This window comes from Acomys minous, assembly GCF_964271855.1.
Source record: "Acomys minous genome assembly, chromosome: 3".
NCBI classification, from domain to species: Eukaryota; Metazoa; Chordata; class Mammalia; order Rodentia; family Muridae; genus Acomys; species Acomys minous.
The window spans coordinates 79,703,817-79,715,998 of NC_140485.1; the positions used below are offsets into that span (position 1 = coordinate 79,703,817).

Genomic DNA, 12,182 nt, shown 5'->3' on the forward strand with positions numbered 1-12,182 from the left:
CATATGTGCATATGAGTTCTTTCAGGTATGTGCACATGTGTGTGCATGCATGTGGAGACCAAATGTCAATGTTGGTTATCTACCATTGTCTACTTTTTTTTTTTTGAGATAGTGTTTATCACTGAACTTGGAACTTGCTGATTATGCCAGGCTAGCTGGCCAGGGAACTCTAGGGAACTGGTCTCCTCCCAAGCACTGCACCACTGTCCTGGCTTTTCGTGTGGGCGCTGGGGATCCAAACTCTGCTTCTTATGCTTCTCTAGCCAGCTCGTCACCCGCTGAGCCACCCCCTCAGCCCAAACAGCTTCCTGAGGATGAGCAATGTCAGGATAAAACCCTGTGTATTTTCACTCCAGATAAGTTGAAAATCAAACTTGAGTTGATTATAGGACCAGTATAGGTGACCCACGCTGGTAATCCTAGCACGGAACGGGCTGCTGTGGGAGGATGGACCACAAGTTTGAGGCCAGCCTGGACTAGAGTGAGGTCTTAATGTACATTAATAGTTGATTATGGGGAATTGTGTGTGTGTTGTGTGAAACTCAGTTTATATAAAGTAAAACAAAGAACACCATTATTAATGTCCTTGGTTTGTAACTATTTGGACATACTCTCCCACATAGCATGAGCAATATGACCACCCAATAAGAATACTGGAGTTTTCACTAACAGAAGCCTGGAAATACTGCATTGGTCCCTCTTAGAAAATCATGTAGGCCTCTGTGACAATTACCAGAGTTAACAACAGTAAATTTGCCCCAGATTCAGGGAAGGAGATCCTGTTGTGAGTGCTTCTGTGTGTGTGTGCACCACTGCTACAGGGTCAGTGCTAGAGATGGAGCTCAGGGACCATGTGAGTTCCAGGGATTAAACTCAGGTTTGGTGGCCAGTGCCTTTACCCACTGAGCCATCTCAGTGGTCTTCATCAGATTTCCCCAGTTGACAGGGCCACTCTCTTAACTACATAAGCTAGCAGGCAAAGCCTTTGACTGTTTTCAAATCACGGGTCCCTTAACCTGATTTGGAGCCTAAAGGGCTCCACTGTGTCAGTTGTACTCACTGTAGACGCCCAGTGGGCGCGGCTCCCTTTGCTGAACGTCTCCTTCCTTTATCCCAACAGATATAACTGGTGCGGTGCAATCCAAGCGTAGAAAATCCAAGTGAGCAAGCTGGAAGATGACTTGATACTTGTAAATGTGTGTGAATTTTACAAAGAGCAATTTTCAGCTGTGACTTTTTAAATCTATTTCTGTACAGTTAGTCATTTTAATAACACGGTCCTTTTCCTAGTCCCTGAAACCTGTCTCATAAAGTGTAACGGGGAGCAGCCCTTTTGGTGTTGCAAATGAAGTTCAAGGCTTCTAAAATGTTGCCATGTATTGAAAGGAGCTAATGCCATTATAAATGTTATTAGTTTCACATTTCTTAAGCAGCCTAGAGTACAGGGTGAGCATTTGTAGATCTTCTAATGACGTATTGTGCTGTGGAAGTACTGTGTGTGAATAGCAGTAGTGGGGCAAAAAGCAATCTTGTCATTTGGAAATGTAAATAATTTTATTATATAGTGTTTTGGATGTATTTGTTGTAGAAATGGACCAGTGAATAAAGAAAATCTAAGGGTTTGTACAATGTGAAATATTGAACGTGTTAAATAAATGTCTTTGTCATAGAGCTTAAAAGTATGTTATTGGAAAGAGCGAGCAAGCTTCTCTTGTGGGCCATAGATGAGCAAAGAGAATTCACTGTAATTCAAGACGCATCTCACCTGAAATGCCCGTCCAGCAAGCTGAGGAAAATGGATCTGCTTGCTCATTCAGCTCATTCTTGGCTTTGAACAAACCAGATCTGTTTAGCAGCATATTGGAGGGTGAATGTGTATGTATCTAATTCACTGAGTATGGTGGTACGTACACACTTACAATCATAGTGCTTGGAGTGTAAAGGCTTAATAATCACGAGTTCAAGGTCATCCTCAGCTACATAGAGTTTGAGGTCAGGTTGGACTCCCTCAGACCTTGTCTCAGAAAGTAAAACCAGCAGGACTTTTAGAGACAAGAGGCTGTCAGCAGCACAGATGGCATTTCCCCCACCTGAGCCTGTGCTGCTCTACTCTGGAAATGCACTCAGCTGACCAGCAAGACTGCCTTAGCACAGTTGCTGCAGTTAACTGGGCAGCTTTGTCCTTGCCATGACCCAGTGCTTGGGACTAAGACTGGGCCAGTGCCTGTTGTGCTTCCATTCTCATTTCTGAGTTCAGGTGTCTTCATGTGTCTTACAAGGATCTTCTAAAAATATTTTATGAGTCAGACCCTACATTGTCTGTTTTCAGTGTACTTACTTAGCCTCTTCCTTTCTTGTATGACAAATCTGGAGCCAAGGCCAGCCTGGTAATCATACCCTCTGCCTGACTATGCTTGAGATTATAGTGTTTCTCATGCTTTAGTTCAGCTCAGGCAGAAAGCTTAATGTGCTTTAAATAGATTTTTATTTGTTTATATTATTTTTCTCCCATACAGGAATAGCATTACAATCTAACATTCAGAATCCTGTTACACACATACACAGGCATGCCACATGACCAGATCGAGGTGGTTGTGTCCTTGAGTCTGTCGACACATCACAACATGGTCAGTCAAAGATTTTTCATTTCAGCCAGTCTCAACACAAAACACCCAACAGAGATGCACTCAACTTGTTGGTTCCATTTGGAACTAGGTGGTAGGGTAAGAAGGTATTAGAAGCAGGCTGTGGTTTGTCTGCATTCAGTCCCCTCACACAAAGCTACATGGATCTTGAAAGCCACCCAGGAGCTCTGTTAGGGTCCTTGTTGCACCTAAGACATTATAGGTCACAGCAAGTTGATCAGAGGGTTCCAGGCTGGGGAGCAGGCATACTCCAAAACAGCACCAAACTGCACTCATACACACATAGTGCCCTGCTGGGGCTAGACTGGCAAAGGTTAGAAAGTGACACCAGCTCAAGAGAACCACTCAGACTTATTGGAGAAAGCTGGAAGTTGCCCTTTGATGTAATTGGGACTCACTCTAGAAACAGGTCCCTCTGACATCCTTAGTTTTGGCAAAGTGCTGGTAGTACTGACATTAATACAAACTGGTACAAACTTCTCTAGGGACTCTGAAATCATCAGTCAGGACAGACTCTCTAACCTCCTCCTGTCTAGGGTTGCATAGGACTTTGTGAATTCTGGTTCCCTTGTGTATTCAAGTTCTGTGGTTTAAGAAAAAAAAAAATCCTGAAGCATGCTCAAGGTGAAAGGCACATACACAGTCAATACAGTGTGACAAGGTCTGATGCTTCAGGAGACTGAGTAGTGTTGGGTCTTAGAAATGTATACACAGTTAAAATATTGCCACACTCAAATGCTACAGAATCTATAGGAAAGTACAAAAGAAAAAGAAGCCTTGCAACCAGTCAGATGAGAGATTTGGGGGGCGGGGGGAGGTAAGGGGGCGGTCGAGAAGTACAGGTCAGGAGTGAGGCCTTTTGAAATTTGAGCCAAATGCCCTATCTAACTTCCCACCGCAGCGGGATCGTGGGCACTTGGCCAGGACTGAGCCGAGGCCCCATCTGGCAGTGAGGAATAGACAAGGAGGGCAAGATGGAGTCTCAGCTCTTAGAAGTGCTGAGGACCCCAAGCCGGCTGGGAAGGGACCTTAGCACAGCCGGGAGAGTACACGTACTAGGTTGTAACTGAAGAGCTTGGGACAGGAACAAGGTTATTAACTACTAGGGCCCTAGTAAGCTAGTGTGGGGGTTGACCTGCTTCTAGTTCCCGCGTGGCTTGTCACTGGGTGAGGAGACCCTGGCAAGGCTTCCGCTGCCCATCCTGGGGACACCCTCTCCCGTCCCCGTGAAGCCTGATGAGAAAGGATCAGGGAGGGCAGCCACTTTTACCCTCAGGAATGCAGTTTCCTCCAACCCCAGCTCGGCTCTGAGGCCTAGAAACCTGGGGTTGAAATGAAAGGGAAGACCTGTGTTAATATGTAACAGGAAATCTAAAAGTTTTCAAGAAGGAAGAGCACACACTTAAAAAAAAAAAAAAAAAAAAAAAAGGACAGCTAGAAAGAATCAGAAACGACTTGGGGCATCCCAAGAGGCTGTTGCTGGTGTCTGAGCCCCACCACAAGAAGGGAGAAGCTGGCTACCCCAACCCCTGTGCCCTACCCAAGAATTCCTTACCAGATAGTTAACGAGAAAGAGAAGAGGGACCATAGGACACTCAAAGAGCCCTGTGGGAGGACATTAAGAAGCCTCTTGAAGGCCCTGTACCTCTGTAAGAAAAATTTGGGAACTGGAACAGTGAGGCTCCTGGCCTCCTCTACCCAGGAGTGTTTATTAGCCAGCCATTTTGAGCCAAGTATGAAATATAAGGCCAGAGGCAAGATGAAGGCAGAGCTGTCTGGGGATGGCTTTACCCCATATTTGTCTTCCTCAGCATCCTCCCTCTGCATTCTCACCTTGGGTGTGTACTCTCTTCCCTGCCCTCCCTCTGGCCTGTATCTCGCCTAAGCTAATTCTAGCACCTTGGGCATATGAACAGAGATGGCCAGGATGTAGGGGCCTTACCAGACTTCTACTCCTGGGGTGGCGTGTCAAGGTAAGGTGACAAGGTACGTACAAGCCCTTCGGACTCCAGACTCACAGGGTGGGGTGGGGTAGGTGTTACTCCTGAAAAGGGACCAGTTCCAGGGAAAAATCTGGAAGGTAGGATTATAGGAAAAGGAAATGGGGGCAGACTCCAGGCTCAGGCCTAAGACCAGGGCTTAGCTCCTCTGACCAAGCACAATGCCAGCTCTCACACGCCCTGCTCCCTACGGTTCTCCATCTGTCTGTCCCTGTCTGCATCTTCCCATAGGCTGCCTGTTTCCCCCCATTCCCTTTACCCCGTCTACTTACAACTCACTGTCCTCCACATACTTAAACTTTCCAGGCCTAAGCCGCTGCAAAGGAGCCCAGCCCCCCACCCCCTGGAGGGGGGCAGAGAAATTGGGGAGACTGAAATCAAAACCCTGTGCCTGACCCCTGACTACAGGGTAAGGACAATGGCCCAGGCCTGCCAGGCTGTTCCTGGTCAGGATTGGAAGGGAATTGCCAGGAATGGAAAAGGGAACAGGCGTGGGAACAATACCCAACAAAACAGAGTAAAGTCTTGGAAAGTGGGAGCTGAAAGTGGAGAATGTGCCAGGTCAAGGTAGGGGATGCTCTTAGAAATCAGGTGGGTTAGGAGGGCGAAAGTGGAGGTGTGAGAGACAAGAACAGGGGTCTGAAAGGGAAGCGTAGGGGACTAGGAATGGGGAGTGTGGTGGGGAAGAATCAAACACTGGGGCAGGGGAGTGACCTGGGATGAGCTAGGTTAGCAGGTGAATTAGAAGATCAGAAACAGGAAAGGCAGGGAAGTAGAGGGTCACCATCCCACCTCAAACACTTAGGAAAGAGGGAGGTTGTGGTATCCAGATGGAGGCGGGCAGACCCTGGACACCCCTCGAACAGCACACTGGCTGCTGCAGAGGGGGCCGGTGGGACTGGAGACTGCGAGGAATTCGAGGTGCAGCAGGGGCGCTCAGTAGTTGAACTGGCGCTGGCACGGCTGGTAAATGAAGCCGCCCTGGTGCTTGGGCCGGCGCGAGCGGCTCTCTCGGGCACGATTCTGCCGTTGTAGCACTTTAGCACTCAACGTGTGGCGCTCAGCCCGCTGCCGGGCCCTCTGCAGCCTCCGCACCTGGCCGGTCTTCTCCAGCAGCACAGCTCGTCCTGGCACGGGAGCGGCTGCGTGATGCAGGGCCCTGGGCTCCCGGCGGGCAGGCACCAGCTCCCTGCAAGTGCAGAGTACAACTCTGTCAGAGGGGTGGAGGTGGGGCCTGCCATCCCCAACCCTGTCTCTGAGGGGTACAAACGCTTCCCTTAATCACAGTTAGGATGTGATTTAAGCCCCTGGGGCAGGCAAACTAGACAGAATAGGGAAAAGGCTCAGTCACCATCGGTACAAGCCCTACTCTGCTCTGGCTTCATAGTTCAAGCTGGTCTTCATCCTCTCAGCCCAAACTCTCCCAAACCCTACCTTAGCCACCAGACCAAAGCCTCTCTTCTATCTGTGAGCCTGCTGCAACCCACCTGACCCATCCTTTGACTCAGGGACCCGCTCCAGCTAGACTCCTAGCCTCTAGCCTCTAGTAGCCACCCCCAACCCACTCACCCATCGCTGAGGTCCTGATCAGGCAAGGCAGCATCAGGGTGAGGGGAAGGCGGCCCAGACTCCAGCACTATGGTGCTACCGGTGACATAAACAGACATGCTGGGATGTTCGATGAGGAGGTCCTCCAGGGGGTTGCTCTGGAGGCGGGCAGGCCCAAGGCCGGTCCCCTCTGCAGTAAAACAGGCGGGAGGGGTAACAAACCAGCTCTCATCCATCAAGGAGGGCGCAGGTGGAGGGCGGCCTGTGGGAGCAGGAGAGGCCCCAGGGTTGGGGGGAGCTGTGTAGCTGTCTATAGGGTGTGGGAGTGGGAAGCAATGAGGAGGAGGGGAAGCAGTGGGATGGGACACACACACACACACATGTACCGGGACACGGGATGGGGAGAGAAAGGGCATCATTAGTCAGACCTGCAGCCCTGTCCATCGTGCCCAGAGAGCCCCTGAGGGCCAGGGTCCTTACCCTGCTGCCCTAGGAGGTCCCAGGTGTATGCTCAACAGATGGCAGGAGACGGACAAGAGAATGTCTGTATTACCTCATCTCTGGGCTCACTGCCTCAACTTTGCCCAGCCCCTTCCCCCTGCTATGCTGCAAGACCTCCTGTGCTTATGATGCTTCGTAGGCTAGGGAATCCGAGTGCTAGCCCCTGACTCCAGCCTCACCCTGCAGGTCAATGATGAGCCAGCCGTCCACTTCATCCTCCTCTGAGACGAAGGCCCCTGGACAGCTGGAGTCTTCCGGAGGCGAAGGGGTACTGAAGAAAAGGCTGGTGAGGCGCTGGAACATGGTCAGCAGGCGAAGCAGCCTCAAGGGGGCGCCCTACGGCAGTGCAAAACCCTGGGAAGCATAGGAAGGCATCAGAATCCGACTAGAGCCGGCCCTCACTGGGTGGCTGGGGACAGAGCCCCACAGCCCCAGAGCAGTGCTAACAGGACATGAGCAGGCTCTCGCTGTGTGCGCTTTTCTGCATTCACACGGCTTTCCTGTATGAGTTTCCCATCTGTCAAATGACAACCCTAACACCCTAGTAAGAGTTAAATGGGCTAAACACTTAGGTTTAGAACAGTGCCTGAGCACACAGAAGGCATCCAACAAGCTAATAAACAGGTTGCTTTGGGAATATGGAAGAACTGATATATATGACCAGGCTTTGCCAGGCTTGGTCTCTAGAGGATGAAACAGCCAGCCTGGGCTTTGAAAAGCAAATGGGAATTTTCCATTGAGAGAAAAAGAGTGCCCTTACTCTCATCATCATAGAGTAAACATTCATGTGTCAGGTACCAGACTAGGTAACTTCATCTGGTTTACCTTAGGTAGTCCTCACAACAAAGCATAGAGTCGGAGCAAGGTATGAAGGTGCAAGCCTGTAACCTAAGAGGTAGAGGCAAGAGGAGGAGGAGCTCAAAGATGTGATGGCCCACGTGTGTCCTCCTAGCACTTAGAAGATGGAGGCAAGATGTGGATGGCCACAGAGTGAGCTCCAGGCAAGTCCGAGCTACACGGGACCCTGCCTAAAAAAAAACAAAACAAAACAAAACAAACAAACAAAACAGCCCTTGGCTACACGGGCTCCTGTCAAAAGGCACTAAAAAGGGAGGGGGAGGGAGAGAGAGCAACTTCTTTTTTTCTGGTAAAGAGAGAAATAAGACCGGACTCAGAGAGGCCAGATAACCAGCCCGAGGTTTTACAGCTAGTAAAAGACACAAGTAGTATTTAAGTACAGGTAGCTAATGGCATTTGCAAATCACTATAGTCCACTGCTGTCTGGATTCGGCTTTTTTAACTTGGTAAATAGGGCTATGTCAAGTATATTTGTCTAGGAAGAAAATCTTGGATTTCAGCAAGATATTCTAAACAACAGTCTTTGAACCCAGAGACCAAGAATAGTTATGACCTTGTGCAGTTTGAAAATGCTAGCTAACAGAAACCTCACAGGGGCCAGGGATGGTGGTGCACACCTTTAATCCCAGTACTCGGGAGGCAGAGGCAGGCAGATCTCTGTGAGTTCGAGGCCAGCCTGGTCTACAAAGTGAGTCCAGGACAGCCAGGGCTACACAGAGAAACCCTGTTTTGAAAAAACCAAACCAAACCAAACCAGAAACCTCACAGTTCTTGCTGCAAGCTCTCCATGAGATTGGGCTACCCTCGGATGTGTCTTCAGGATGAGGAGGACCTATGCTCACAGGCCCTCCCCATTAGTCTAAGCCCCTTTCCCCAGACTCTTGTTCGAAGACAGCATCCCTGGGCAACGGGAAGAATATTAGGTTGCCTGGATGGTGAGACAATACAGATGCTGACAGAAGGAAGCTGTCAGATCCAAGGAGCCCTTAAGGATAAACACAAGTGTTGGACTAAGACCCACGCCTTCAGACAGCCCTTCCCTGTTCTAGGCATGGAGACATCAATCTATCCAAAACGCTACAGCTTAGTAGTGGAAAAGTGCAGGGTATGTAAAGCTGGAAAAGCCTCAGCAGATAATAGCCAAGAATATAATGATGCACAGGATACAGGGAGAACAGACATGTTCCCGGGTCCAGACAGCACCTTTCTGCCTGTCCATATGGAGGTCTGGCATCAAGCTCTAGCATGAATGTCTCAAGGTTTACACTGTGTCACAGACCCTGCAAGGAGCCTTTTCAACTGTTGACATGTTGGGTGAGGTAAGGGAGGCTTAGCTGAGAAGCTCCCTGACGGCGGTCATACAAAAGTCAGCGACAGCCAGGAGAGCCAGTAGCAACCAACCAGCTATGATTGCCCCCTCCCCTGACCACTAAGAGAGGCTCCTGGGTTTTCTTTCCTAGCCTGCTGGCTTCCTGGTTCTCAGATTACTGGCTCTGCTCCAGAAAGAACTATTCCCTTAATACTACAGCAGCTGTGCCCAGAATAGCTCTTGAGCCCTAAGCCACCCCTAGCCCAGGCCATTCTTAAGCAAACCCTATCCTGGTGAAGGCTCCAGATACAGCCTCTATATCTACTCACTTGGAAAGTAAGAAACATCCTTTCTGCCTCCCCCTGGAAGCAGACTCGGAGACAACAGCTCTGCAATCACTAGTGCCAGGGGAGGTCTGGTTCCTCTCAGCTGGCGGCAGCTCAGGATCTGACCAGGTGATGAGAGGCCAAAAGAGGGAACTCCCAATGCATTCTCAACAACATCTGCCCTGAAGACACCTGGAGGCAGGCAACTAGTGACTCACCATTCTGTGGTCAAAACAGCTGGGAGACAGCAATTTATTGGGTTCTGAGGTAGAGAGGAGGCAGAGAAGGTTAGGGCCTTGAAAAAAGGACCCAATTTTCAGAGACCTCCTGGAAGAATGTCCAGGATCAGTAAGACTGAAACAGCCCATCAAATTGGGGTGATGCTGAGCCCAAGATAGGGTCCTCAGGAGACGGAGATCTAGCCTGTAGCTTGTACTATGCATTTGCCCACAGCTAAGGAACCTGTTACTCATTCACTGTGACTAAGTGGCTGAGATCCCCAGTAAGCTATTTCTCTCTGGATCTCAGTTTCCCCTTTGGTGAAGCGAAGTTTAAGATGCTCAATATGTCTAGGCTGAAAATGACATCAACTAAGGCTCTGCACACATGTCAGGGATTAGAAGGATGTTATTATGTTGGGGGGGCGGAGCCTGAAACAGAGGGGATCCGCTACCATCTGGTGCTGTCTCCCGGACCTTGAATCCGAAGCCTCCTTCATCCACCTACCATCCTCTCAACTCAAATCGAGCTTTGCCGTCCGACCTTTCCTCAGGGCGCCAGGAAAAAGCAGAAAAAGCAGGAAAAAGCCTGACCCCAGTCCCTAGATTAGTCCGGGAAGCCACCGAGTCCCCTCGGGTCCCGCTTGCCTTTCAGAGATTCTCAACCCTTGGCCGGGCTCGACACAGCACCCACCGGGTCACCAGAGGACAAGTACCCAGGCAAGCCTGGAAGGCGGGGCTGGCCTTGGTGACGTCTCAATGTCATATGCAAATAAGCGACGTCATGGCCTACCGGCTTGGGGCAACCAATAGAGAGCCAAGAACGCAGCTCTTTCTGCCGCCGGCTGAAACAGACAAAGAACGGGAGAGGGGGGCGCAGGGCGTGTCCTGGGGCGCCCGGAGCCCCTAGTCCCCGAGGTCGGGACTCACCTGGGGCTGCTGCGGCAACCGGTGCGCTGAGGTAGTTGTGCGACCGGGCGTCCCCGGGTCGCCGGTGCTCACAGCCGGAGCCGCATACCGGGGGACGAGCCGGGAGACGGCGGGGCTCGCGTTCGGACGCCCGGAGCTGCTGCGGCCGCTGCGCCGGGGTTCACGGCACAAATCCGAACGCTCCAACAGCTGATTGTGACGTCACAAAGGGGCCCGCCCGCTCGCGTCAACGGCCGTCGGAGCGGCGGCCAATCGCGGGCGTCGAATGCTCCTTCCCCCCCCCCCCCCCCGCCCCTCCGCGGTTTGCCAGCCGGCGGCTGCAGCCTAGGCGCTGCGCTCCCAGTCTCCGGCTGAGTGGAGGTGACGGCCCGAAATCCCTGCCCCCAGTCACCCACAGATCTCGCAGTGAAAGCGACCCCCGCCTCCACACACACACTCCTCTGCAAGAATCCCATCTCGCCGCTTTCTCTGCATATAGCCCTGCTCCCTCACTTGTCCCGGCGCTCCGCACATCCCTTCGCCTGCATCTTAAGTACAGGACACCCCACCCCCACCCTGGCCGCTCTCCATCTGTAAGTCCCTTTTACCGCCACCCCCCCCTCATTCCCCGCCCCCCTTGTCCTTTCCGGCTTCTCCACAGTGCCCTTCTTGCCTTGCTATCTCTCCTCTGTCTTATCTCTCTATACGTTTTCTATTTTCCCAGCCCTCCCTTTTTTTTTGGTAGGCTTGAGCAGATCTTGCCACTTAGGCAGTTACAAAAGGATCACCTGCGAGTGTTGAGGGAGTTTGGGGGGGCTGGCGGGAGAGTTGCCCTGAGTAGGCCGCGGAAAGATTGTTCTAAGCTGAATAAACATTGACCTGGAGACAGCTCAGCCTAGAACGTTTACACACCTTATTTAGCCCACGTCATTACCAGAACAGGACAGAGGAGTGACAGACAGGACGGGGATGTTAGTCCTGATTTACATATGGAAAAACTGAGATTTACAGGCACATGCGCTGTAAGCCCAGTAGTTGGTAGGTACACATAGGTTCAAGGGTTTGAAGGACAGCCTGAGCTACAGGAGACTCAAAAGGGAGAGAGGGAAAGGACTTCCTTCTGCCAGACTGCCAGTTGACATTGAACACTTGCCATATGCTAAGCACTGTGTGGTTTCTTAATCTTCACAATAAATTCAAAAGGTAGGTATCATCCTCCTTTCACAGTTAAACAGCCCAGGAGAATCTAAGTAACTTCTCGGTGTAATTAAGCGATAGTCAATGGCAGAGCCAGGAGTTTAACTCACTGGTACTGGCCTTGGTATCTGTACCAGCGGGTCTGAACTTCCGGATTCTAAAGTCTCTCCAGGGAGAGTCCTGCGTCTCAACCCTGTGATTTCAAGTAAGTCCTTTACCGTTCTGGGCCTTGGCTTATCGGTCATGTAGCCATAGATATTCAACCTTAGAGCTGACAGAGTTGTCCAGATTCTCGTCCCCAAGAGTCTGCCAAGTTCATATTCCAGCAGGGCCCAGCTCTGGCAGCAGCCTGCAAGATGCTTAGGGGATTCCCAGGGCTAGAGCTTCTGGGTCACTAAGTAGAACAGAGCTGGCAGATGAGGCTCTGAGAGTGGCCCATCTGGCCAGCAGCAGCTAGTTCAGAGCTCCATGCTCTGGCGATTTCAAGAACCCTGCCCAGCCTGGTCAGAAAGCTGTAGGGAGGACTGAGCCCGTCTAGGCAGAGAAGAGAGCCAGAAGGTAATACCCAGAGGCCTGAGGGAAGGCGATTAGCACTGTGTTCCTTACACTAGAGTTTCCAGTGTGCTCTCCTTTGTGCAAACCTGAGCCTCTGCCTAGCACGGCCGCTTCCC

The 12,182-nt window shown here is 51.0% G+C and overlaps 2 protein-coding genes across 18 annotated transcripts in view; one reads left to right on the forward strand and one right to left on the reverse strand.

The window, feature by feature from the left end:
* Positions 1 to 1,671, forward strand: part of NCOA6 (nuclear receptor coactivator 6) — an 82,013-nt gene extending 80,342 nt beyond the window's left edge. For all 13 annotated transcript variants that reach the window (XM_084775755.1, XM_084775756.1, XM_084775752.1 and 10 more), the window contains one exon: positions 1,121 to 1,671. In XM_084775755.1, coding sequence (XP_084631881.1) covers positions 1,121 to 1,164 — 44 coding nt within the window. In that variant the 3' untranslated portion in view covers positions 1,165 to 1,671. The remainder of the gene's footprint in view (positions 1 to 1,120) is intronic.
* A 795-nt stretch (positions 1,672 to 2,466) lies between these two features.
* Positions 2,467 to 10,544, reverse strand: TP53INP2 (tumor protein p53 inducible nuclear protein 2). 5 transcript variants are annotated; one of them, XM_084775804.1, is made up of 4 exons: positions 10,336 to 10,544; positions 6,874 to 7,048; positions 6,215 to 6,383; positions 2,467 to 5,834 (listed from the first exon to the last, which is right to left on the reverse strand). In XM_084775804.1, exons 2-4 carry the CDS (start codon positions 6,995 to 6,997, stop codon positions 5,582 to 5,584), a joined length of 546 nt encoding a protein of 181 aa, XP_084631930.1. In that variant the 5' UTR covers positions 6,998 to 7,048; positions 10,336 to 10,544; the 3' UTR covers positions 2,467 to 5,581. The 5 variants fall into 5 exon arrangements, with proteins under 5 accessions (XP_084631930.1, XP_084631929.1, XP_084631926.1 ...); XM_084775803.1 differs by having other exon boundaries at positions 6,215 to 6,455; XM_084775800.1 differs by having other exon boundaries at positions 6,215 to 6,503; positions 10,336 to 10,543.
* Positions 10,545 to 12,182: the final 1,638 nt, after the last annotated feature.